This window comes from Trachymyrmex septentrionalis, unplaced genomic scaffold (assembly GCF_001594115.1).
Source record: "Trachymyrmex septentrionalis isolate Tsep2-gDNA-1 unplaced genomic scaffold, Tsep1.0 scaffold14, whole genome shotgun sequence".
NCBI lineage: Eukaryota > Metazoa > Arthropoda > Insecta > Hymenoptera > Formicidae > Trachymyrmex > Trachymyrmex septentrionalis.
In genome coordinates this window covers 201,902-225,755 of record NW_017304543.1, presented here as the reverse complement: position 1 = coordinate 225,755, position 23,854 = coordinate 201,902, and the positions used below count along the sequence as shown (strand labels likewise).

The 23,854-nt window shown below is 24.6% G+C and overlaps 3 protein-coding genes across 3 annotated transcripts in view; all 3 read left to right on the top strand.

Moving 5' to 3' along the window:
- The first annotated feature begins 966 nt into the window (after positions 1 to 966).
- LOC108745391 lies at positions 967 to 13,561 on the top strand. Its single transcript, XM_018481529.1, has 13 exons — positions 967 to 1,328; positions 2,284 to 2,619; positions 2,983 to 3,204; positions 5,340 to 5,350; positions 6,281 to 6,650; positions 7,016 to 7,351; positions 8,095 to 8,296; positions 8,359 to 8,526; positions 11,563 to 11,768; positions 12,056 to 12,391; positions 12,823 to 13,024; positions 13,088 to 13,243; positions 13,505 to 13,561. Exons 1-13 carry the CDS (start codon positions 967 to 969, stop codon positions 13,559 to 13,561), a joined length of 2,964 nt encoding a protein of 987 aa, XP_018337031.1.
- Positions 13,562 to 20,047: 6,486 nt separating this feature from the next.
- Positions 20,048 to 21,298, top strand: LOC108745545 (odorant receptor 46a-like). Its single transcript, XM_018481736.1, has 4 exons — positions 20,048 to 20,071; positions 20,587 to 20,788; positions 20,858 to 21,013; positions 21,248 to 21,298. The coding sequence occupies exons 2-4, from the start codon at positions 20,639 to 20,641 to the stop codon at positions 21,296 to 21,298; spliced, it is 357 nt and encodes a 118-aa protein (XP_018337238.1). The 5' UTR covers positions 20,048 to 20,071; positions 20,587 to 20,638.
- Positions 21,299 to 22,347: 1,049 nt separating this feature from the next.
- Positions 22,348 to 23,854, top strand: part of LOC108745390 (odorant receptor 4-like) — a 3,128-nt gene continuing 1,621 nt past the window's right edge. Inside the window, exon 1 of the mRNA XM_018481528.1 lies at positions 22,348 to 22,436. Within this exon, the coding sequence (XP_018337030.1) occupies positions 22,348 to 22,436 (89 nt within the window). The remainder of the gene's footprint in view (positions 22,437 to 23,854) is intronic.

Genomic DNA, 23,854 nt, shown 5'->3' with positions numbered 1-23,854 from the left:
CATAGTTTTTTATGAAAATAGTAGCTTATTATGTTGGCTCATTATAGCGCATAAGACACTACAAATAAAAGATTCCCTAAGAATTCAACTTGAAATAAAAATGTAAAAATCCTACTAGTAAATGCGACATTTCTACATGATGATAATGAATATTGAATAGAAATCGGTAAGCGGAAAAAACATCGTCTATAGACAATATCTATATGCAAATTTTAAAGTTATCAGTATCGTAAATACCGTCATTATCCGATCGAAATTTGATTGTATTTTTTCTACAGAATTTTCGTAAACTTGTTTAAAAAGATATACATTGTAAAGTTAAGAAATCCTATGGAAATGAGGAATAAATTACTTTGTTTATTACCTCTATCTAATTCAAATATTATTCAATGTGTCACGTGTTCACGTTGCAGAAATGAATAAATTGAAACTATCTTGCTTTCCGTGTTTATACTTAATAAAAAATGCATACAGATATCGAGAAAAAGACGCAGGGAACGCCTGACTGAGGAAGACTGAAGTTGTCGCAGACAGCGACAATGAATAAAATATTTTATAATGGACGAGTACAATGTATCAAAATTTCATACATCTAAACTCCTCTTGTCAACAACTTATATTACTATATATAGGTATAAGAATGAAATTCTCATGAAAACGTCAATTCACAGAAAACGTCAGTGTAAGTTTGCTGTTACGATGTTACATATTCGAGGGGAAAATTCAGTAAAAATATCACGAGCTATAGACGTTTTAAAATCCATATCTCCTCAGTTAATCCGTGATTGACGACAATAACACGCAACACAAATACCAAAGAAGCTCCCGAAGAACTCAAAACGTTAAAACACAAATTACATAGTTGATCATGTTTTGTACATATCAGGTTAATGCAATTGTGGAAATTTTTTAAAAAAAGAAGCATTTTCTACGTTTAGATATTTAAAGATATTTTATTTGAAGGATATGAACTCGCTAAAATTCATATTCGCAATTCTCACAATTGCTGGATGCTGGCGACCGTTTTCGTGGACTTCGCTGATCAAACATGCATTATATGACGCCTATACATTATTAGTAATTAGTATCATGTACAGCTTTACATTCTCACAATTTATGGATGTTGTCCTGAACGTTAATAATCCAGATGATTTTACTAATACTCTATACACAATGTTGACTATGTTCGCTGCAGACTATAAAATACTCAATCTGTTTCTGAATCACGAGAGTTTCGCGGAGTTAATACAAAATCTTACGGAAGGAACATTTAAACCATTGCTACTTGTTGAAATTGAAATTCAAGGAAAATTTGACAAGATAATACAGTGAGTACAAAAAAATTTTGTCTTGATTTACGTTTTATTTAATTTATAGGTAGTGACTATTTGAAAAAAATAATAAAGAAATATTTTCGAAAATAATTTGCTATTTATCTTTTAAATATGGAATATTGTTAAAGAAATTTTAAAAAATTAAAATATTATTGAAACTTCTCTTTTCCGAAGATGTTTACCATATTGTATTTTAATATTATTAATTATAAATATTATGTGTATGTACAAATACAATTAAATTATTTGTATATTTATATTATTGTATATTTTTTATATTATAAATTTTATATTGTATATAGAGGCAAAAGAATATTTTTTAATTAACACTAGATGATCACGCTTCGCGAAAATTATGTAATGATCACACGGGGGTATCATGATCTTTAACACGTTTAAATGGCTGCCACAGCTTTAATTTTCGTAGGTATAGGATAAAAAAAAATTAGAGACATTGTTTAAACTTCAAAATATGTATTTGCATTGGTTTTTTGCTGAACTAATAATTTTAAAATAGTAAAAAAAATTCATAAATGAAAGTCTAGTGAAAAGTGACTTTTTTTAAATTAAAAATAGTCAAATTTTTTATTTTTTAATATTTTTGCGTAAAATTTTAGGGATAAAGCCTTCAAATGCTGCATTTCGATAAAAAAATTATTGCAATAGCGGGCTATTTCAAAAAAGGTATTTATTTTAAAGATTGATTGGGATGATTTAAAAATAAATAATCTAATGCGTTTTGTTAACGCGTTTTACGGCACGCCAACCGTATGGTAATGTAGTTAGAGACTCAAACTACTGATGGAGCATTAGGCGTTATTTCGAAATTTAAGTTGGTGAAAATTTAGTTCAAACTTTGGTGGGATGACTTCCAGTGATCATTTAGGGTTAAAAGATAAATAATTTTTGTCTTGAAATAAAGGCAAAATTACTTTTAGTATTTTTTTAGGTTCATCGCAAAGTGCTATACCATACTGATTATGATTACTTACACAGGCCATGTTTTGATAATGTTACTGACAAGTTTCAAAAAGAGGCAGTTAGCATTTAGAGGATGGATACCATATAATTATTCGTCATTCATATTATTTTCTCTTACATATGCTCATCAATATGTAGGCGTGATATTTGCGTGTCTTGTTAGCGTTGCTTGTGACAGTCTCATTGTTGGTTTGTTATTGCATGTGTGCTGTCAAATTACGATCTTACAGTATCGTTTGAAAAGTCTTATAAATGGCCAGAATACTCTACGTGACTGTGTACTCCAACATCGTCACATAATCGAGTTAGTCTTGTAAATATTTTATTAGACTTAACGTAAAATATTTAATAATTAATTGTAAATTTAGTAATATAATACCCAAATTTGTTTTGTTTACTTTTTTATTAATATATTTTCAAATCCGAAAAGGTGGATTTTTTATTGTAACATTATTTCTATTTATTCTACTTATTATTATATTTGTATAGTTATGTAATATATTCATATTTATCTTTAAATTGCAATATTAAATTTATTATCTTAATACTTTATGTCTTCTGTTGACTATTGATATTAAATATTACGTGACAGCTATTTTTTATATATTTATAATTTTTTCAAGAAAGATTTAATTTTAATTCTTAGAATAAAAAAAATTTTTTACAGATTCGCATATGCAACTAATAAGAGATTCACGAGGATGATTGCGTTTCAATTCGTAGCAAGTACATTCGTAGTCTGCTCAAATTTGTACCAATTAACTAGAACTAAATTAATTGTAGATTTTATTGCGTTTTTTGCATATACATTGTGCGTACTTGTACAAATTTTTATCTATTGCTGGTTTGGAAATAAACTGAAACTCATGGTATGCATACTAATATTATCGTATTTGAAATTATTATGTACACGTACATAAACATGTGTATTATGTATACTATATGTATTTATACATATATTAATTATGGTACATATTTCTTATTAAGAGCTTAAAAGTAAAACATGTAATACATTATACTATGTCATAAATATGTAGAGTCTTCAACTGGTCGATAGTATTTTCGAAATAGAATGGATAGCATTGGACCTTAAAACTAAAAAAAGTCTTTTGGTAATTATGACTCGCGCAATGAAACCTATTGAATTTAACAGTGCATATATTCTTAACATGAACTTAGACTCTTTTGTAGCGGTGAGTATAAAGTATAACATAAAAATAGAATTTCGTAGCGTATTATGAAGTATAGATTTGTTATGCTTATTCAATTTTTCGATGACTCTCATCTTACTCACTCTCTCATTTTTGTTTTCGTTCAATCTTTTATTTTATCTTTCGCTCTTTTCCTTAGCCATTAAGTAAAAGAAATTTCCAATCACATACTTTAATTTAAGTATTTCAAAATAGTGGATCAACTATAATATAATAAGTCACCATAATAAAATTTCTATCTTTTTTACCTCGTGATAAAACTTTTTTTAAAGTAATATTTTCAAAAAAGTATTTTTTACCACGTATATGCATATTACAAGTAAGAATATAATGAATAATTACAAGAATCAATAAGTTAACAAATTAATTTTGAATTATTTTTGTTAACGATTTTGAAATTTAAATATATTTATAATTATTGTAGTTGCTTAAAACATCATATTCTGCTTATAATTTACTATCCCAAGTACAGGAATAACAGTATAAAGGCAAGTAAAAAGTGCTGATATTATTCATTAATGCATAATTTGTCAATTTCCATAATAATGCATTAATACATTAGTATTAGATGTATTATAATTAGTAATAAATGTTAAATATTTTTAATTGTATAGAGGTGTAAATAATTATTGCTCTAATTAAAATAAGATTGAAAATAACATTTCAGCAATTGATAATGTCTGCTTTTTTAATCATCTTTTGTATTTTACAGCAGAATATATATTATATAAAACTATGTAACAGAATGTGAAACATTTATTTTTGTATAATATTTTAATATTTTTATGTACAGGACAATAGTGAAAGAAAGAGTAATAAATTTTAATAAAATTTGTAAATATATTTCTATTCTAAATAGAATAAAACTTACACATCATTATCACTTAATTACATTATTGCAAATATGAAAAATATGATGTCATAGAAATTTAGATATTATTAAGATCTGTAAATTTCTCTTAGCTGACAATATATAGTCTTACAAATGCGTTCCTCGAATGTATTACTCCGTTTGGTTATAATACGTAGAAGTCAATACTGAATGATACATCACATTCTAGCCGGGAACGATAATAAACAAAATATATACTGTATCAATATTGTATAAATAGTATGTATATATCAAGATATTATGAAGATTACCTATATCTCATATCATATTGATTGCAGAGTAGAGTTAATTCTCTCATTTCTTCTATATTACTACTGTACTCTCTCTCTCTCTCTCTCTCTTTCTCTCTCTCTCTCTCCTCGCCCCTCTCTGTTTCTCTTTCTCTCTAAATGTAGAAATTAAAGTAGTACATTTTCTACAATAAAAATTGCACATAGATGTAATTCTATCAACTATCTTGCATAAATATTATACTATAGACAGTTACGACAAGTTTGATATATTACTTTTAACAGACTCTATTACATATATTACAATGATACAGATATAAACCTATAGTATAAGAGAACTCTCCTATTTGAGTTATTATAGCCTAGGCCGATTTTCATAGTTTAGATATTTGGACACACTTTGTGCAGTGTGACGCTAAAGCTTGAGAGGAAAAATTTGTGTATTCTCTCTATAATTTCCTTGCTTAGCGGCCTTGCGCTATTAGCGATAGAACTGCGACGGTTGAAGAGTGCGTACTGAGATTATATTAACCCAATGTGGGTAAATTGTCAGGAAATCAAAATTTACAAAAAAGTTAAAATGTAAGTAAAAGTATAATAATTAATTGGATTATTTGTGATTCGTGTCAGGAGTGTACATCATAAAAATGATTTAAGTACAGTTTTATTGTACTTTTAATGTCAGAGAGAGGAATTTAATCAGTACAGAATGTTTAAAAATATTTTTTAAACAATTACTTAATTTTTTTACATTAAATAATATTAAAAAAATATGTTTTAAATATTTTTTTAATATTGTGTGCTGATTGGACAATACTAAGATTATTATTGTAATTCTTGCAAATTAATATTTACTGCAAAAAATTTTTTCTCATTTATCTAACGATAGGAGTGTTTTTTTCATTTATTTCAAAATTTTAAAGTTTGTCGGTCATATAATTAGTTTAAATAAAACTAAAAGAGTATTTCCACTTTCTAAAAAAAAAATATCTTTTTTAGAACAGATCGGAAAATCGCTTGTGGTTTCTTGTTCAACTTACTTACAGCTATTGATTTATCACTAATTTTTTTTTATCATTGATAAAACTTTCTTATTGTTAATTTTTTTATTAAACTATGAGATTTTGAAAGAATTTGTTTTTTCATCTCTTTTAATCCGATCTCTTTTTACTTATTGGAAAATATCTTCTGTTGTATGACTTTTTAGACTTCCTCATTTCAAAAATTCTTTCTTTTCAGTTTTTAAATAATCGACTTAAAAAAAATTAATTAAAATCAATGCATTATAATCCGAGATACAAGGAAAAGGAAATGCCGTATTAGAAATATCTGAATGTATATAGATATAAATTCGCAGGAAGTGTATAAGTACTGAGAATTAAATATACAGAAGAAACGAGAAAATATTGTATCAAAGAATTGTGTCCCGTTTTTAGATATTTCTTAGTGTACTCTTTTCAAATTATATTAAATTTCATTTTACGCTATAGTAAAAGTTTGTAAAATTATTTTTGTGAAAACATTTAAAATTGCTAAAAAAATTCTATCTAATCATTTAGTCAGTACAATAGTTGATAATACAAGTTGTAAACGGATACAGATGTACGTATCTTTCTTTTAATGACAAATAAGATTTCATAATGCACATTCTGAAATTAACACGTACAATTTGTATGATTACTGGATGCTTCCGACCGCAATCGTGGACGTCTTTGTTTAAATGGATAATTTACGACATCTACAGATTTTACGTAATTAGCATGATGTATACTTTCACATTCTCACAAATAATGGACATTGTTATAAATGTTGATAATCCTAACGACTTCACTAATAATTTGAATATGATGTTAAATATGTCAGCTTCGTGTTATAAGTTTTATATTGCCTCTTCAAGTTATAAAAACATTATTACATTAATTAATTATCTTACTGAAGAACCATTTAAACCATTAGATTTGGGTGAAATAAAAATTCGACGACAATATGATAAAATAATACGGTAAATATTTTTTTGTACGAATAAATTTTAAGTTTTTAGCAAATATAAATCTAAATATTTTTTTATTTAGTATTAAACATGCAATATTTTTAAAAACTTATGTCAGACCATTACTAGATTTTAATTTATTTTTTAAATTAAAATTTAAGATATTTAAAATAAATGCATATATGTATTTGTGAATAATTTAATAACAAAAAGTTAACTCAATTAATTATGTATTAAAATAAAGCCTAATTTATCACAACGTAATTAATACTCCGTAATAATGGAATGAAAATAAAATCATTCTTAAATACTTAATATCGAAACTTATGTGTATTAAAAATAACATAGATGTGACAACCTCTTCAGTCGCTTTCTAGAAACAATACTTTGCGCTACACGATCATGATTACGACAGCATGGACATTTATGACTTTGATGTCGTTGCTCACTAACTTCAGACACAGAAGATTAACATACAGAGGATGGATACCGTATGATTATTCGTCTTATACAAAATTTTGTTTTACATATGGTCAGCAACTATTAAGCACGTTCCACGGTGCTTCCATAAATGTTGCTTGCGATACTCTCCTGTGCGGATTCTTAATGCATATATGTTGTCAGATTGAGATCTTGGAGCATCGCCTAAAAAAACATTTGTGCAATCAATTTAGTCTGAGCTATTGCATACGCCACCATAACCGAATTTTTGAGTTAGTTATCAAACACACATATTAATGATGGAAAGTTATATAGGGTGTCCCATTTTAAAAGATCCACGGAAATATCTCGGAAACACTGCGTTAAATTGAAAAATGTTTCAGACGAAAGTTTTTTGATTGAAAATATTTTGTCATTAAGTACTTCGCGAGTTATAAGACTTGAAAGTTACAGTACCGTTGGCATTAGCATTCTCCAAGGTGTCCGACTTAATGACAAAATATTTTCAATCAAAAAACTTTCTGAAACATTTTTCAATTTAACGCAGTTTTTGAAAACACAGTGTTTCCGAGATATTTTAGTAGATCCTTTAAAATGGGACACTCTGTATATTTATTTTATGTTATTTTTATGTGTTAGTTATTGGACAAAATTGTGATAAAAGTATTATATTTTTCTATTTTTATTTATTGCAAAGAAAAAAATATTAATTCTTATGTCATTTATGTTATTTATTTAAGTAAATTTTAAATTTTATAAATATATAACTTATGTTGATAAACAACTTATTATTACTGATTTTAGATATTTACCTATTATCGTATTTATTATATTTTTTACTAATATCTAAATTAATATTTTATTAATATCTTATTTGGTTTATTTTACATATATTTTATAATTTTTCAGAATTTCCTATTGCAACAATTTATTTAAAAAATAGTTATAATGGTTAAATTTTATTAACTTAGAATATAATAATATTACAATACTCTAAAAATAAACTTGATTGCAGATTTGCGCAGATGGTAAATACAAGATTTACACAAATAATTGGATTTCAGCTTATGGCAAGTACAATGGTAACATGTTCTAATTTGTATCAACTGACTAAGTCAACTTTAAATGCAGATCATTTTGCGCTAATAATGTACACATGTGCCACGCTAATACAAATTTTTGTTTATTGTTGGTTTGGAAACAAAGTCAAATTAAAGGTATATTTATGAAACAAATTGTTTGATAAATAATATATTGTATTAAACATTTTTTTCTGTAGAGTTTGCATTTAACAGACAGTATTTTTCAAATGGAGTGGTCAGTTGTAGAAAATAGTATTAAAAAAGACATCTTAATAATTATGAAGCGTGCAATGACACCAATTGAAATTACTACTGTATATATTCTGACTATAAATTTGGATTCCTTCGTAGCGGTTTGTGTAAAAATTTATTTTAATACATTTATTTTAATCTTAAAATAATTAAAATAATAAAATAATAAAAATATATCAAAAATAAAACTGTATTGTTGTTTATTTAATTACAATTAGTTTAAATAATAAGAATTATGCCTATTATGAATAAATATAGTATTTATAAAATTTCATAAATTTTTATATGTAAATAATTACATTGGCGAATTTATAAGTATAAACATTTTTATAATAATCTGAAATGTTTTTATTATTTTAGTTGCTTAAAACATCATACTCTGTTTATAATCTATTGGTACGAATCCAAGAATAGTAAGAATGCAGAAATAGAAGAAGATTTTGGAATATTATTTTGTTTTATTGAAATAACTTAATAGATATTCATGTAACATTAGTACTTTTTGTTAGCCATAGAATGGTATCAATTATAGAGGTAAAAGTTTTTCGAGAATACAAAACATAATTTATAAAAAATTAAAGATAAAGAAAGGTTGTGATTATGGAATAAAAGGAGAATATGGAACATTATATGGATTACTATGTATTGATAGTATAGAGTATAATTTTATACATCTGATATGCATACATTTTGTTACTAAATTTAGTTTAACTATTATATCATTTAGAAGCCGTATTCAAAGTCTTCAAATTAAATTACAAAATTAATACAAACATACTTGTCAAAATTAAGTAAACAGTACACTTGTAAAACACTGTCTACACTATCTGCAAAACTGACAATGCAGTAAACGCCAATAGCCACACTATAACGTTTAAGCACACTGTGAAGAAGTAATGTTGATAGTCGCCAAATATACCGCTTAAACTATACAAAATATTGTAATATTCTATAACCGCCCAATAATTCCATAACCGCTTTCTTTCTTTTATAAATAGAAAAAAGTGTAAACTTAATTTAATATATAAACATATAGAGGAAAGACCCCTATTATGAGATATCGAGTTCATTTTGGGTAAATGCTAGAAGTCTATAGTCAGAATTAGAAAAAAATAATAGGTCATTTTAAAGGGAATTTAATAAGCTTTAAGATAACGTTACGTAAAATTTAATTCAACTCCATTTTTTTTTAAATTAAAGAAATATAAAAAATAAGCAAATTGCAAAGTCAAAAAATTGTGCTCCTAATATGAGATGCTTCGAGAAATCGATAGTAAAACGCAAAGTATATCAGTATTGCAATTCAAAAACTTTATTTAATGTTTCTAAAATACAAACAAACACAGCCAGCGTGCGCGAAAAATGAGTATGCGAATTATACTCAGAATTCGTTTTCAGATAGTTGGAATCAAGCATCGCATTCATTCCGGTTGTCTTTTTTATTATTGTACAATAATATTTATACTTTAGCAATGATTTTCACTATAACATAGAAGCATGGTTATTTCATATTAGGAATACCTTGAGTATCGCATATTACGATTTCCACGTCTTATGGTTTTACGATCATTAAATCTAACTTCTATAATTAAACAATTTAACATGTCTCGTATTTTTCTATTAGTACGACCTTATTCTATCATTACACGAAAAATTTATTGCCAAATATTTTTATTTTTTTATTAAATAATAAACAAGTTTAAATGCTCATCTCAATGAAACTTGAAGACATCCAAATTCTAAAATTTTGTTTTACAATGACTACAAGCATGATCTAATAATAAATTTTCTAAATAGTTTTCAATCCAAGAGCAATAAATTCATGGCGGAACCAATAGTGTTTATTAATTTAGCAGAAACGCTGCTATCTCATATTAGGCGCCTATCTCATAATAAGGGGCTTTCCTGTAATTGTAACAAAATTGCAATAAGATAATTATTGTGAAATAATAATATTAATGTTAAATATTGTTGTAACTGAAGAAAAATATATAAAATATATATTATTAATATAATATATTATTAAATATAAAATATATAAATATATAAATATGTATATTTACACATTTCACTATATATATATATATATATAAATACGATAAAATATGACTTATCTTATGTGAAGAAGTTTTGTATAATACTGTTTTATACAAATAGTGATATAAAAGGAATTACCGTAAAAAAAGTACACAATTGTATCGTGCATATGCATAAAACATAATATTATCAAAACTTAGTCATTGTAAGCTTTTCGAACTTTTTTTCTGAATGTTTGACTATAGTCTCACAACGCACAGCTTTAAACTACTTCTTGATTCTATTTCATGTATATTGTAGCAATCAATACTGAGCGATGTATCTTGTCTTCTAAAATTGAAGATAATAAGTGATATATCTTACATATTGACAAGTGATGTACAAGGCGATTATGTTTTTATGTTTTATTAATAAACTTTTAGAAATTTATTGTCCCATCTTGATTGTATTACGAGTTTGCTCTCCATCTAGATGTAAAAATGAAAATAGTATGTCTCTTGTATCATAAAAATTGCAAATATAGAAGTAATTGTACTAGCTTCTTGCATTCTACTACTATATTCTACTATCTTACATTGGTATTATAGTATTATTGTACCATATATTTATATTACATAAAGATACAGATATTAAATGTGTAGAGTAAAAGAAATATAAAAGAAATATCATCGAAGAGAGAAATATAGTCACCATCGAAGAAACACATCACATGTCTATAGACATTTATTGGTGCACTCTCGTGAAATAATATTATTTGATTCTTCTTATCATACTCGTATGATAGAAATTTTGTCAAGTTAAAGTTAGAAACGTATCGTTGTGAATACTATTCAAAGATTTCTATCGAATTAAAAAGAATTGACAATACACACACACACACACACACATACGTTATATATTCAAATGAAATTATATATATATATTTTTTATTTCTTAATTTAACGAAAGAATTAATAATGCACATTTTGAAATTGACACGTACAATCGTTATAGTCGCTGGATGCTTTCGACCACTTTCGTGGACATCTCTGTTTAAACAGACAGTATATAATATTTACAGGTTATATGTAATTAGCATGTTATATTTTTTTTCAATGTGGCAATTTATGGACATTGTTTTAAATGTTGATAATCCTTACGACTTTACTAATAATTTAAATATGCTCTTGACTTCATCTGCTGCATGCTATAAGATGTTTATCGTGTGGTTAAATTATGAGAAGATTGCAGCATTAATTAATTGTCTTATCGAAGAACCATTCAAACCATTAAATTTGGGTGAGATAAAAATTCAGCGACAATACGATAAAATAATACGGTAAATATATATCTTAATTAAATAATTTTTAATCTTTTTAATTTAATTTTATTCTATTATAGTTTCTTTTAATATTGTATATATGTATAATAAGAAAAATTAAAAAAAACGTATTTAAATTTTATATTGATAAAAAATTAAATTTAATTATATAGTACTATTAAAAATAATATGTAGTAGGTGTATTATTTATTATAAAAAATAAATGCGTACAATTAAAAATTCATATTAAATTCATATTAAAGCTTAGAACTTGTATATAACAATTTTTTTCAATTATTTTCTAGAAACAACACGTTACGTTATACGAGCTTGATCGGAACAACATGCTCGTTCATTGCCCTCATATCATTATTCACTGATTTTAGACACAAAAGATTAACATATAGAGAATGGGTACCATATAATTACTCGTCTTACATGACTTATTATTTTACATACGCTCAGCAAATGATAAGTACTTTCCATTGCGCTAGCGTAAATGTCGCTTGTGATACTCTCCTATGTGGCTTATTAATGTATATATGTTGCCAGCTCGAGATCTTGGAATATCGCTTAAAAAATATCTCAAATAATGAATTTACTCTGGGTTTTTGCGTACGTCATCACAATCGAATTTTAGAGTTAGTTACCATATTAATGCCAGAAAATTATTTATTATTTAACATTGCTTTCAAAAGTATTTTTTAATAAAATGATGATAGAGAGATCATATATTTATCTTCTTTTCCATCCGTATTTTTTACGGATTACAAAGGAAAAAAGAAAAAAAATAGAACTAAGATTTTATACATTAAGCAAAAAAAAATGTATATACTTTATATAATCGCTAAAAAAATTATATATAATACATTGCTACTACTTCCGTCATATTGCTAGTTAAAATAGATATTTTAACTACTACCTTATTAAATACGTTAATTTAAATTTAATTTACAAATATTTCATAATTTTTATGTTGCGATATATAATAATAAAATTCATTTATGACGACATATACATTATTAATTTTTATGAATATTATAACGATCTAAAATCAAAAATTATATTGTAGATTTGCTCAATTAGTGAATGTGAGATTTACAAAAATAGTCGGATTTCAGTTTATGGCAAGTACGATGGTAATTTGCTGCAATTTGTATCAATTGACCAGTTCGGCTTTGAGCACAAATCATATTCCATTAATTATGTATACATGTTGCATGTTGACACAAATATTTATTTATTGCTGGTTTGGAAACAAAGTTAAATCCAAGGTATATCAAATAAAATAAATTATTAAAGATGCCAAATAAAATATTTTACGTATTATTCTACAGAGCCTTCAACTAACGGACAGCATCTTTCATATTGAGTGGCCAATTTTAGACAATAGCATCAAGAAGAGTCTCTTAGTAATTATGAAGCGTGTAATAATACCCATTGAAATTTCTACTGTATATATTCTAACCATAAATTTGGATTCTTTTGTGGCGGTCGGTATAACAGTATACATTTTATTAATGCAATTAAAACAGTTCTTGAATAATTATTTAATAAATTCTTGTGTTTCTAATTACAATATATTCAAATAATAAAAATTATTTTATTGAATAAGAGAATTTATAAATATTTTCATATACAAATAATTTGTAAACTTGTTGTGTACTTGTTTATAAAAAACTAATAATAAATTTAAATATAATAATATATTTATGTATGTGTATAATAATTTTAATTATTTTTTAATATTTCAGTTACTTAAAACATCGTACTCTGTTTACAATTTATTAGTACGAGTGCAAGAATACTAAAAATTGGGAAACAAGTAAAACAAATACTTATCTTTATTTATTTGATATAATTAAACAATGAAAATAAGATATAATTGTTGTTAATATCTTAATATTAAAAATAAATGTATACATACACAGCTTTTTATATTTGATAATGATTTTTATATTATACGAGTATATCAGAAGAAGCATGAAAACAAATTGAAGTTTAACATAATCATCTAATACATATTTTGTATTTTAATATTATAAAAATATATTAGATTTATATTTTGTTACAATCTGACATAAATGTATTATTTTTAATAAAATGTTTTATTTATTTTATTTTATTTTATAGAAAGTAATTAAAAAAATCATACGAAAAATCATAGTATTAAAAAAACAAAAAAAGGACAACGCCTAATGCATACATGCATTATCGCACATAATAATATATCGTTAAAAAAACTTATGATTTGTTCAGGTTACGTTCCATTATTCACCGTAAGTACTAAAAATCTATAGTATACATAATCTAAATTATAGATTTTCAGTATTTGTAGTGAATAAATGGAAAGCATTTTTCTATTTCATTATTATATTACAAGTGCATACCTTTAAAAAGAATCTGATGTGATTGTTTTATCTAATTACGTTAAACGTAAGAATTAATGAATGTCGTGATTCTTTTTGAATAATAAAAGATAATATAATGAAACATATTATATAGTGCGTGCGCGATGATATATGTGTAAGTATTAAAATATAAGCATATTGTTGAGGTCTCATATTTTATCAATGAGTCTTTGAAGAACTTTTTCTTCTCTTTCTGTTGCGTTATTTGTTTTCTATCTTGATATAACAATGAGAAACATCTTCTACAATATATAATGAAAATTGAATGTAAAAATAATTTTTTGAATGGAAAAGTAGTTCATTCCATTCTATTGCGAAAACAATGCATTCAAGACACTTATTGTAACTTACAGATATTAAATATGTACAAGTAAGAACATTATTGATTTATTAATCTAAGTGAAAGAGTAACAAAAATAAAAGGATAAATAAAGTATTTTTAAGAGATTAATTGCATAATCATTATCAACTATAATTATTATAAAACAATTATAAAGAATTGTTCTATAAAATCTTAATGTTTACTCTCTTTATCAGCAATAGCTGTAAAAAATGTATACGACATTGTCTTTTATATTTTGTTTGAAAGTATATATATATATATTTATATATTAAAAAATATATATATATAAATATTGTTGCAAAATTTAAATTTATTAAATTGAAAAAATTAAATATAAATTAAATCGAATATTAATTTTTAAAATTTTTGGATAATACTATAAACTCTCTTTATTTTAATATGTATAAATTTTATATTCATATATTATTATATTATAACTAAAAATAAAATATGTAATAAATTGTTTATATATATGTAATATATCGTTTATATTTTATGGATTTTACTTTAATATTTTTTTTGAAATGATTAAAAGTATAACAAAAAATATTATACTATTAAAAGAAGAAATCAGAATTGTATAATAGCATATAAAATGTAATGTCAGAAATTATTATTTCTAAATGCTTTTATCTGTGTGTGTATTTGGCTTGTCTTACAAATGCGTACCTCTAAAACGTGGACCTCTTAATTTGTTTGGTTATGTTGTGTATAGAAATCAATATTAGAATGTGAATGAATCGAGATTCTCTCTCAAAGAGAAAGAATAAATGATAATATAATGAAATCAGGACACACGGTAGTATCTCAGCGCTAAAACAAGTTGCGATATGTTATAGCGTGTGACTGATATATTATACGATGATGAGAGACATATATGAAGATATATGTACATCGGGGTCCAAATTTTATTGATAAATCATTAAAGTAATTTTCTTTTTTTATTGTGTTATTTTCTATTTTGATATATCAATGAGAAACATTTATATAATAAAAGTTACATTTATAAAAATAATTTATTAAATGTAAAAGTAGTTTATCTAATTCTAGTTTATCTAATTCTTTTTTGTAGAAATATTGCATTAAAGATAATTATTGCAAAACATAGACATTAAATACGCAGAAGTAGGAAACATCGACGAAAAATATTAGAGAAATAGCGTCATAAGTCTATAGACAGTGTACAGAATCTTATTGAAATTGTTATCTCATTTTATGTCTTATACAATAAGAGATTCTATCAAGTCAAAGTTATCTTGAAAACAATGAATATCGATCAAAAATCTCTAAATTAAACTAACAAAACTAATAATATATATTGGATAGCTAAAACCCATTATATTTATTTGTTTTTTTTTTCCACAATAAAATTAGACGTGACATAATGCAAGCTTTAAAATTGACGTATACAATCGTTACAATCGCGGGATGTCTTAGACCGCGATCATGGACGTCTTTATTTAAACGAACACTTTATAATATCTACAGTATACAAGTGATTGGCATTTTATATGCATTTTCACTGTTGCAATTTATGGATATTGTTTTTAACGTCGATAATACTGATGCACAAACATTCTAAATCTAATGTTAACCACGTCCGCTTCATGCTATGATGCATATAAAATGATTATTATGTGTTTAAATTACGATGACATTGTAGCATTAATTGATAATCTTATTGAAGAACCGTTTAAACCATTAGATCTGGATGAGATAAAAATTCGATAACAATATGACAAGATGATACAGTAATATTTTTAAATTGAGTGATTTTCAATTCTTTATTTAATATTGTTTTCTGCTAAATATTAATTGCTTTAATAAAATTTTATGGAAATGTAAATGTATAATTAAAAATGTATTGAAGATTTAATTTTATTCTATTTACTTTTATTTAGCAGAATTATTTAAAGAGTTGCAAATAAAAATTTGCAAATAATGTAATAATGTGAATTATACTTTTTAATTTACAATAAAATAAAATTTAATTAACATTATGTTAGTATTATGAAATAATATTTTATCTGTTATAACAATGAATAAACATACTCCAGTATTTTAGAAGTCATGTACTTTTTTTATCATATTTTTTTATTATTAAAAAAAAATAAAAAATTCATGTTGAAATGTGACTAAGGAAAACATTAAAAATTTTTAAATGTAAATACGTTTCTGTATACTTAAATACCTAAATGTATCTAATACTGTCTAAAATAAATTTTATTCATGTTGAAATGTGACTATGGAAAATATTAAAAATTTTTAAATGTAAATATGTACGTTCCTGTACGCTTAAATACTTAAATGTACCTAATACTGTCTATTAGTCTATTATATTGACTTCTTTCGCTGTACTTTTTACATTACTGTACTTTATACATTACTGTATTGTTTGAAGTGCTTTATTACAGCTTTAATGAATTAATATATGTCTGAATTTTTAAATAATTTTTAATATTGTAATCATAAGAATATTAATTTATTGTTTATAAGAATTATTTGTTCTATAAATATGGCTTTCTAAAAACAAAATTTTGATTGCAGATTTGCGGAAATAGTGAATGTAAAATTTACAAAAATAATCGGATTTCAGTTTTTATATATCAAGTATGATGATAACGTGTTCAAATTTGTATCAAGTTGCTAAGGCAACTTTGAATTCAGATCATATTTCATTAATTATGTTTACATGTTAACGGAGATATTTATTTATTGCTGATTTGGAAACCAAGTTAAATTAGATAGTTAAAGATCTATCTAATAAAATTGAATATTAGAAACGCGCAGATATGATACTTCAAATGTACATTGTTTTTTTTTTCGCAGAGTCTTGAATTAACAGATAGTATTTTTCAAATAAATTGGCCAATCTTGGATAATAGTGTCAAAAAGAGCTTATTATTGATTATGAAACGTGCAATGACACCTATTGAAGTTTCTACAGTATATATTTTGACAATGAACTTGGATTCTTTTGTAATGGTCAATACAAAAATATTTGTTTTAATGTATAAAATTTTAAAACATTTTAAGTAATATATATCAGGGTGTTATAAAATTTTAATGCTACGCTACTTACATTTTACAATTATATTTAATCTAAAAAAAATTATATCAACAAATAAATCTATTACTTTTTTAAATTTTCTTACGAAGATAATTATTATGTATACATATGTATACATATATATTATTGCGTCTATAATAATCTTTTATGATTTCAGTTTATTAAAACGTCATATTCTATTTATAATTTATTAACGCAAGTGTAAAAATAATAAAAACAGAAGGATAAATAGAGTATTAGCTGCATATAATCATTATAATACAATTGTTATAAAATGTTTACTATTATCAATAATCGTTTTGATGTTCACTAGCAATAATTGTAAAAAATATATATAATATATATATATATATGACATTGTCTTTTATATTTTGAAAGAATTTTTACATATATTATTGAAAAATATACATAAATATTATTATAAAATTTAAATTTAATATTGTCACACTCTTTGTATTTAAAATGTACAAATTTTATATCTACATATTACTGTAATTGGATTTGAAATATGTAATACCTTATAAATATATATAGATTTTACTTTAATATCCTTATGCGGAGTGATTAGAAATCTTTATCATAACAAAAATCATGTGATGCTCTTAAAAGAAAAAATCGAAATTACATAATAACAATGTAATGAAAATATAATGTCAAAGAAATTTAATTATTATATTAAATTCTTTTGTCCGATAATAGTCTTACAATACATAGATACCACTAACGTGAACTCCTTCGCCTGATTATGTTGCGCATATAAGAATCAATATTAGAATTCTCTTCGAAAGATAGAAGATAATGTAATGAAATATGTATATTATAGCAACGACAAATATATCAAGATATTGTCGAGGTTTGTATTTCATATTCTATTGATGAATCTTTGAAGAATTTTTTTCCTCTCTTTGCTATGTTATAATTTTGTTTTTAATGTAACATTAAAAATATTACTTCTATATATGATAGAATTTATGCAGAAATAAATTATCCAATTATCTTAAAATACGGAAATATTACATTAAAGACAATTACTACAAAGATATTGTGGAGGTACTGATGTTAAATATGCACATGTAAGTAGAAAATATCGATGATGAAAAATTTTACCGTCGGAAAGTAATGTCATAAGTCTATATAGACATTCTATAGTGTACTCTTCTGTGAACTATATTATCTCTGCATCTTATTTCTCATACAATAGAGATTCTTACTGTATCTTACTTTTCATACAATAGAGACTAAGTTAAAATTATCTCGAGAGCAATGAATATTGTCCGAAAGTTTCCATAATTACTAACAAAGTTAATGACACGTATTATATAACTCATTTCTGTTATACATATCTCTTTTGCTTTTTTTCTTTTCTTACACAATTAAACTTCTACTCGTACAATGAATATTCTGAAATCGACATATTTAACTGTTATAATATCTGGATGTTTTCGACCGCAGTCGTGGACATCTTTATTTAAAAAGATAGTTTATAATATCTATAGATTATACGTAATGACTATGTTATATACATTTACAATATTACAATTTATGGACATTGTTTTATGTGTCGATAATGCTGATGATTTCACAAACAATCTAAATATGATGCTAACTACATTAGCTTCATGCTATAAAATATTTATTTTAAGTATAAATTATGAGAATTTTGTAACGTTAATTAATTATCTTACTGAAGAGCCGTTTAAACCATTAGATTCGGATGAGATAAAAATTCAACGACAATATGATAAAATAATACGGTAAATATTTTATAATTAAATAATTTTTAATCTGTTTAATTTAATTTTTTTTAATATTATTTCATTCATAACTATTTTAATTATTATTTTATAATATTTTTATGTACACAACATGAATATATATAAGTATTTTTAATGTAGATTTTAGATGTAACTTGATTTAAAAAGTTTTTTATTGATAATTAGAATTATAAAAAATTTGCACATAAAAGTTTATAAATTATTTAATAATAAAAAATTTTTTTTTTCCATAATAAAATAAGATAAATTAGTAGTATTACTGCCAAATAACAATAAATTGTCAGCAAAATATAAAAATAAAGTATTTTTTCAAATATTTCATAGTTCAAATTTTTTATAATTTGCATTAGAAATAATATAGATGTAACAATTTAATCACTTTTCAGAAACAACACATTACGATACATAATATTGGTAGCGATAACATGTGCATTTGTTATTTTATCTTCGCTATTTACTGACTTTAGACACAAGAAACTGAAGTACAGAGAATGGATACCATTTGACTATTCATCTTATGTGGTATTTTGTTTTGCATATGTTCAACAAATGGTAACCGCATGTCATAGCGCCGTCGTAAATGTCGCAATAGATAGTCTCATGTGCGGATTCTTGATACACATATGTTGTCAAATTGAGATCTTGGAATATCGCCTAAAAAAATTTTTGGACAATCAACTTATTCTGGGTTATTGCATATATCATCATAATCGAATTTTTGAGTTAGTTATCATTTAAATGCCGGAAAATTATATATCATTCAGCATTGCTACTATGTGTGAGTTATTTAATAAAAAAAACTGTGGTGAAAATCATATATCTTCTTAATTTCTATTTTCATTGATTATAAAGAAAAATTTTAAAAATTGTATATAATTTTGGAATGGCTAATAGCATTGCAAAATCATCAAAATATATTTTACTATTTATACTGTTTACTATTCACATTGTTTTAAATATAATTGCCTAATATAATTATTTATTGCATACTGATTTCTACTAATTTCTATTGTTTTTATCACGATATTTAATATGGACATTTTTATTAGTGCTTTATTAATACTTTAATCTGTTAATTAATTCTCATATATATGTCATGAATTAGTTTATAATTCTTGGTATTCCAATCATAATTATTGCAATAATATTAATCTTTATATTCTTCAAACTACCTTTAGACTATTATTTGCTTGATATATACAAATATTATGATTTTATGTAAAAATCTTGATTGCAGGTTTGCGCAGATAGTGAATATAAAATTTACCAAAATAATCGGATTTCAATTTATGGCAAGTATGATGATATTTTGTTCAAATTTGTATCAACTGACTAAATCAACTTTAAATGTGGATCATTTTTCGTTAATTCTATACACAGGCTGTATGTTAACGCAGATATTTATTTATTGCTGGTTTGGAAACAAAGTCAAATTAAAGGTAGATCTAAAAAAAACAGGTCATTAGAAACAATAAATATATAATAATATTACATATTATATTCCACAGAGTCTTCAATTAGTAGATAGTATTTTTCAAATGGAGTGGCCAATCATGGACAATAGTGTAAAAAAGAGCTTATTAATAATTATGAAACGTGCAATGATACCCATTGAAATTTCTACTATATATATCCTGACCATGAATTTGGATTCCTTTGTAACGGTCAGTATGAAAATTTATCTCAATGTACAAATAATTTGCCTAAATAATTTTAAAGTACAATACTTAAAAGTTTCATTACTGCTTATAACAGGGCACCATGCAATTTATTTAATTATTAATAAATAAAATTACTTTACTAATTACTTTTATAAATTTGCTTGTATAAATTATTATTGATCTATATATAAATATTATTATACTTATAATAATCATAAGTATTTTTTATTATTTCAGTTGCTTAAAACGTCATATTCTGTTTATAATTTACTAACGCAAGTGCAATAAAAATAAAAATTAAAAATTAAGCAAAATGAAACATAGATATTTTAGATTAAGTTGCACATAACAATTATAAATAAATTATAATAATATTGTAATAATTGTAATACTTAGTCTATTCATTAGGAATAGTTGTAAAAAAATACATATATATATATTATACGACATCGTCTTTTACATTATATTTTGGAAGTATTTTTATATGTATAATTAAGCAAAAAAAATATATAAAAAATTTAAATACAAAATTTAAATTTATATATATATAATATCACAAAAGTGATATTTAATATGTACAACTTTTAATCCATTTATATGTATATTATCATAATCAGAGGAAAAAATGTAATATCTCTTATAAAAGCATTCACATATCATTAATTTTATTATATTGATATAACTTATTTTAAATCTGCCCATTTTGCCTCATGGGAGTAAGATAGCTGTTGAATGTTTATCTAAATAATAAAAATTTTAATTTTAAACAAATTAAAGATAAAGAAAACAAAATTATTGTACATTTTCATAAATAATGAATATTTCAATATATTCAACATCAGTTTTAATTAGATTTGGAAATTTTAGACGTAGCATAACACTTAGTCCGACGCTAAGCAACAACCAAACGCAACCATGCGTACGAACCGCAAAGGATTATATAGGATACAATATCTAATAACAAAATTCAATCCTAGTTAGCAACATTTTTATCTTTAGAAAACCAATTCTTTTATTGAACGTCGTCGTGTCGTATGCAGTGTATAAATCCTACATTATGGGAGCTCGCGACCAGCGCTTGTGTCAGTCGCAAATTGTAACTGAAAAATTGGGACAAAATGGGATACTTCATTTCTTTGTCCCAATTGTTAATATCACAATTATATTGTTTTAATGAACATTCAATTGATTTATAACAACAATTGCATTAAAATGAATCTTAGACTATATTTAATTAATTTTAGAAATTTAGAGTAGAAAGTACTGAATTTAATATAGATACTTATTTTCATGAAAATATACAAAGCGAATATTACGAATCGATATTGTGCATCACTATGTTGTTATTAACAACTCAAAATATGGCATCTATCGTCTGTAACGTGTTCTTCAAGACACAAAACATAATTCAATTTATCACAACTGGGTATCATAACAAGCAGGTTCAAAAAATGACAGTATTCTGGTTTACTCTGTTATTCCACTTTGCTCCAATCTTCCCTAATATCAAATGAAATATTCTATCTTCAATGTATCGAGATATGATATATGTATATTCAGGTAATGCAAGATATTATTTACATCTCATATCTTATTAATGTACTTACATTGAATTATTCTCCTTTCTTTGCTGTATTAGAATTTTTTTCCTCTATAAGGTATAATATATAAAAATAGGTATCTCTTTTGTATAAGAAAAAATTGCATATACAAATAATTCCTCTTGCTAGTTTGCATAAATATCACTTTAAAAAGAGTTGCTAAAAATTTGGTATTATAAAGGTAATGTTATTAAATATGTATGAAGAGAGAGGACATACTGTCTATTGTCAAAGAATCGTGTCACATGTCTATAGACGTTTCTAAGTGCACTATCTTGAAATTATGTTCCTGCCTTTACTTCTCGTGCAATATAGAATCTATTAAGTTAAAGTTATCTTAAAAATAATAAGTATTGTTTAAAAATTACTGATAAAAGAGCTCATAACAAACAAATTCGTTTTATACGAGTATTTTTTTAATTTGAATAAAGAATAAAAATGCATATCTTAAAGTTGACATTTTTAATCGTTACATTTGTTGGGTGCTTTCGACCGCTATCGTGGACATCGCTATTCATGCGTGTTATTTACAATCTCTACAGATTATTTATAATTACCATTTTATATATTTTTGCTTTTTTACAATTTATGGACATTTTGATAAATGTCGATAATCCCGACGACTTTACTAACATTTTATATATGGCGTTAAATGTGTCCGTTTCTGGTTTTAAATTACTGATAATGTGGATAAATTATAACAATGTTACGACATTAATTACTGCACTTAACGAAGAACCTTTTAAACCGTTAGATCCAAGCGAATTGAAAATTCATCAAAAATTTGATAAAATAATACGGTAAATATTTACATATTTATTTACATATTTACATATTATTTACATATTATACTAACCTTTATTTAAGAATTATTTTCTTTTGGATATCAACTTCTAGATCTAACACATTACGTTACTCAGTTTTGATTGCGTCATCATGGACATTTATGAGTTTGATGTCGTTGCTTACAGACTTTAAACACAGAAAGTTAACATATAGAGAATGGGTACCGTACGATTATTCGTCTTATATGATGTTTTGCGTTACGTATGTTCACCAAATTCTGAGCACGTTTTATTGTGCTAGCGTGAATGTCGCCTGCGATACTCTTATATGTGGTTTCTTAATGCATGTATATTGTCAAATTGAAATCTTGGAATATCGCTTGAAGAAGATTTTAAGTGATCAAAGTATTTTGGACTACTGCGTACGCCATCATAACAGTATATTTCAGTTAGTCATC

Bases quoted from the DNA above. Each gene is read 5' to 3' on its own strand.
- LOC108745391 (XM_018481529.1), top strand. From the start codon at position 967: ATGAACTCGCTAAAATTCATATTCGCAATTCTCACAATTGCTGGATGC. The intron at 1,329-2,283 runs GTGAGTACAAAA...GTATTTTTTTAG, and splicing joins AAATTTGACAAGATAATACA to GTTCATCGCAAAGTGCTATA. The intron at 7,352-8,094 runs GTTAGTTATCAA...ACTTGATTGCAG, and splicing joins CACCATAACCGAATTTTTGA to ATTTGCGCAGATGGTAAATA.
- LOC108745545 (XM_018481736.1), top strand. From the start codon at position 20,639: ATGGCAAGTATGATGATATTTTGTTCAAATTTGTATCAACTGACTAAA. The intron at 20,789-20,857 runs GTAGATCTAAAA...TATATTCCACAG, and splicing joins GAAACAAAGTCAAATTAAAG to AGTCTTCAATTAGTAGATAG. The intron at 21,014-21,247 runs GTCAGTATGAAA...TTATTATTTCAG, and splicing joins ATTTGGATTCCTTTGTAACG to TTGCTTAAAACGTCATATTC.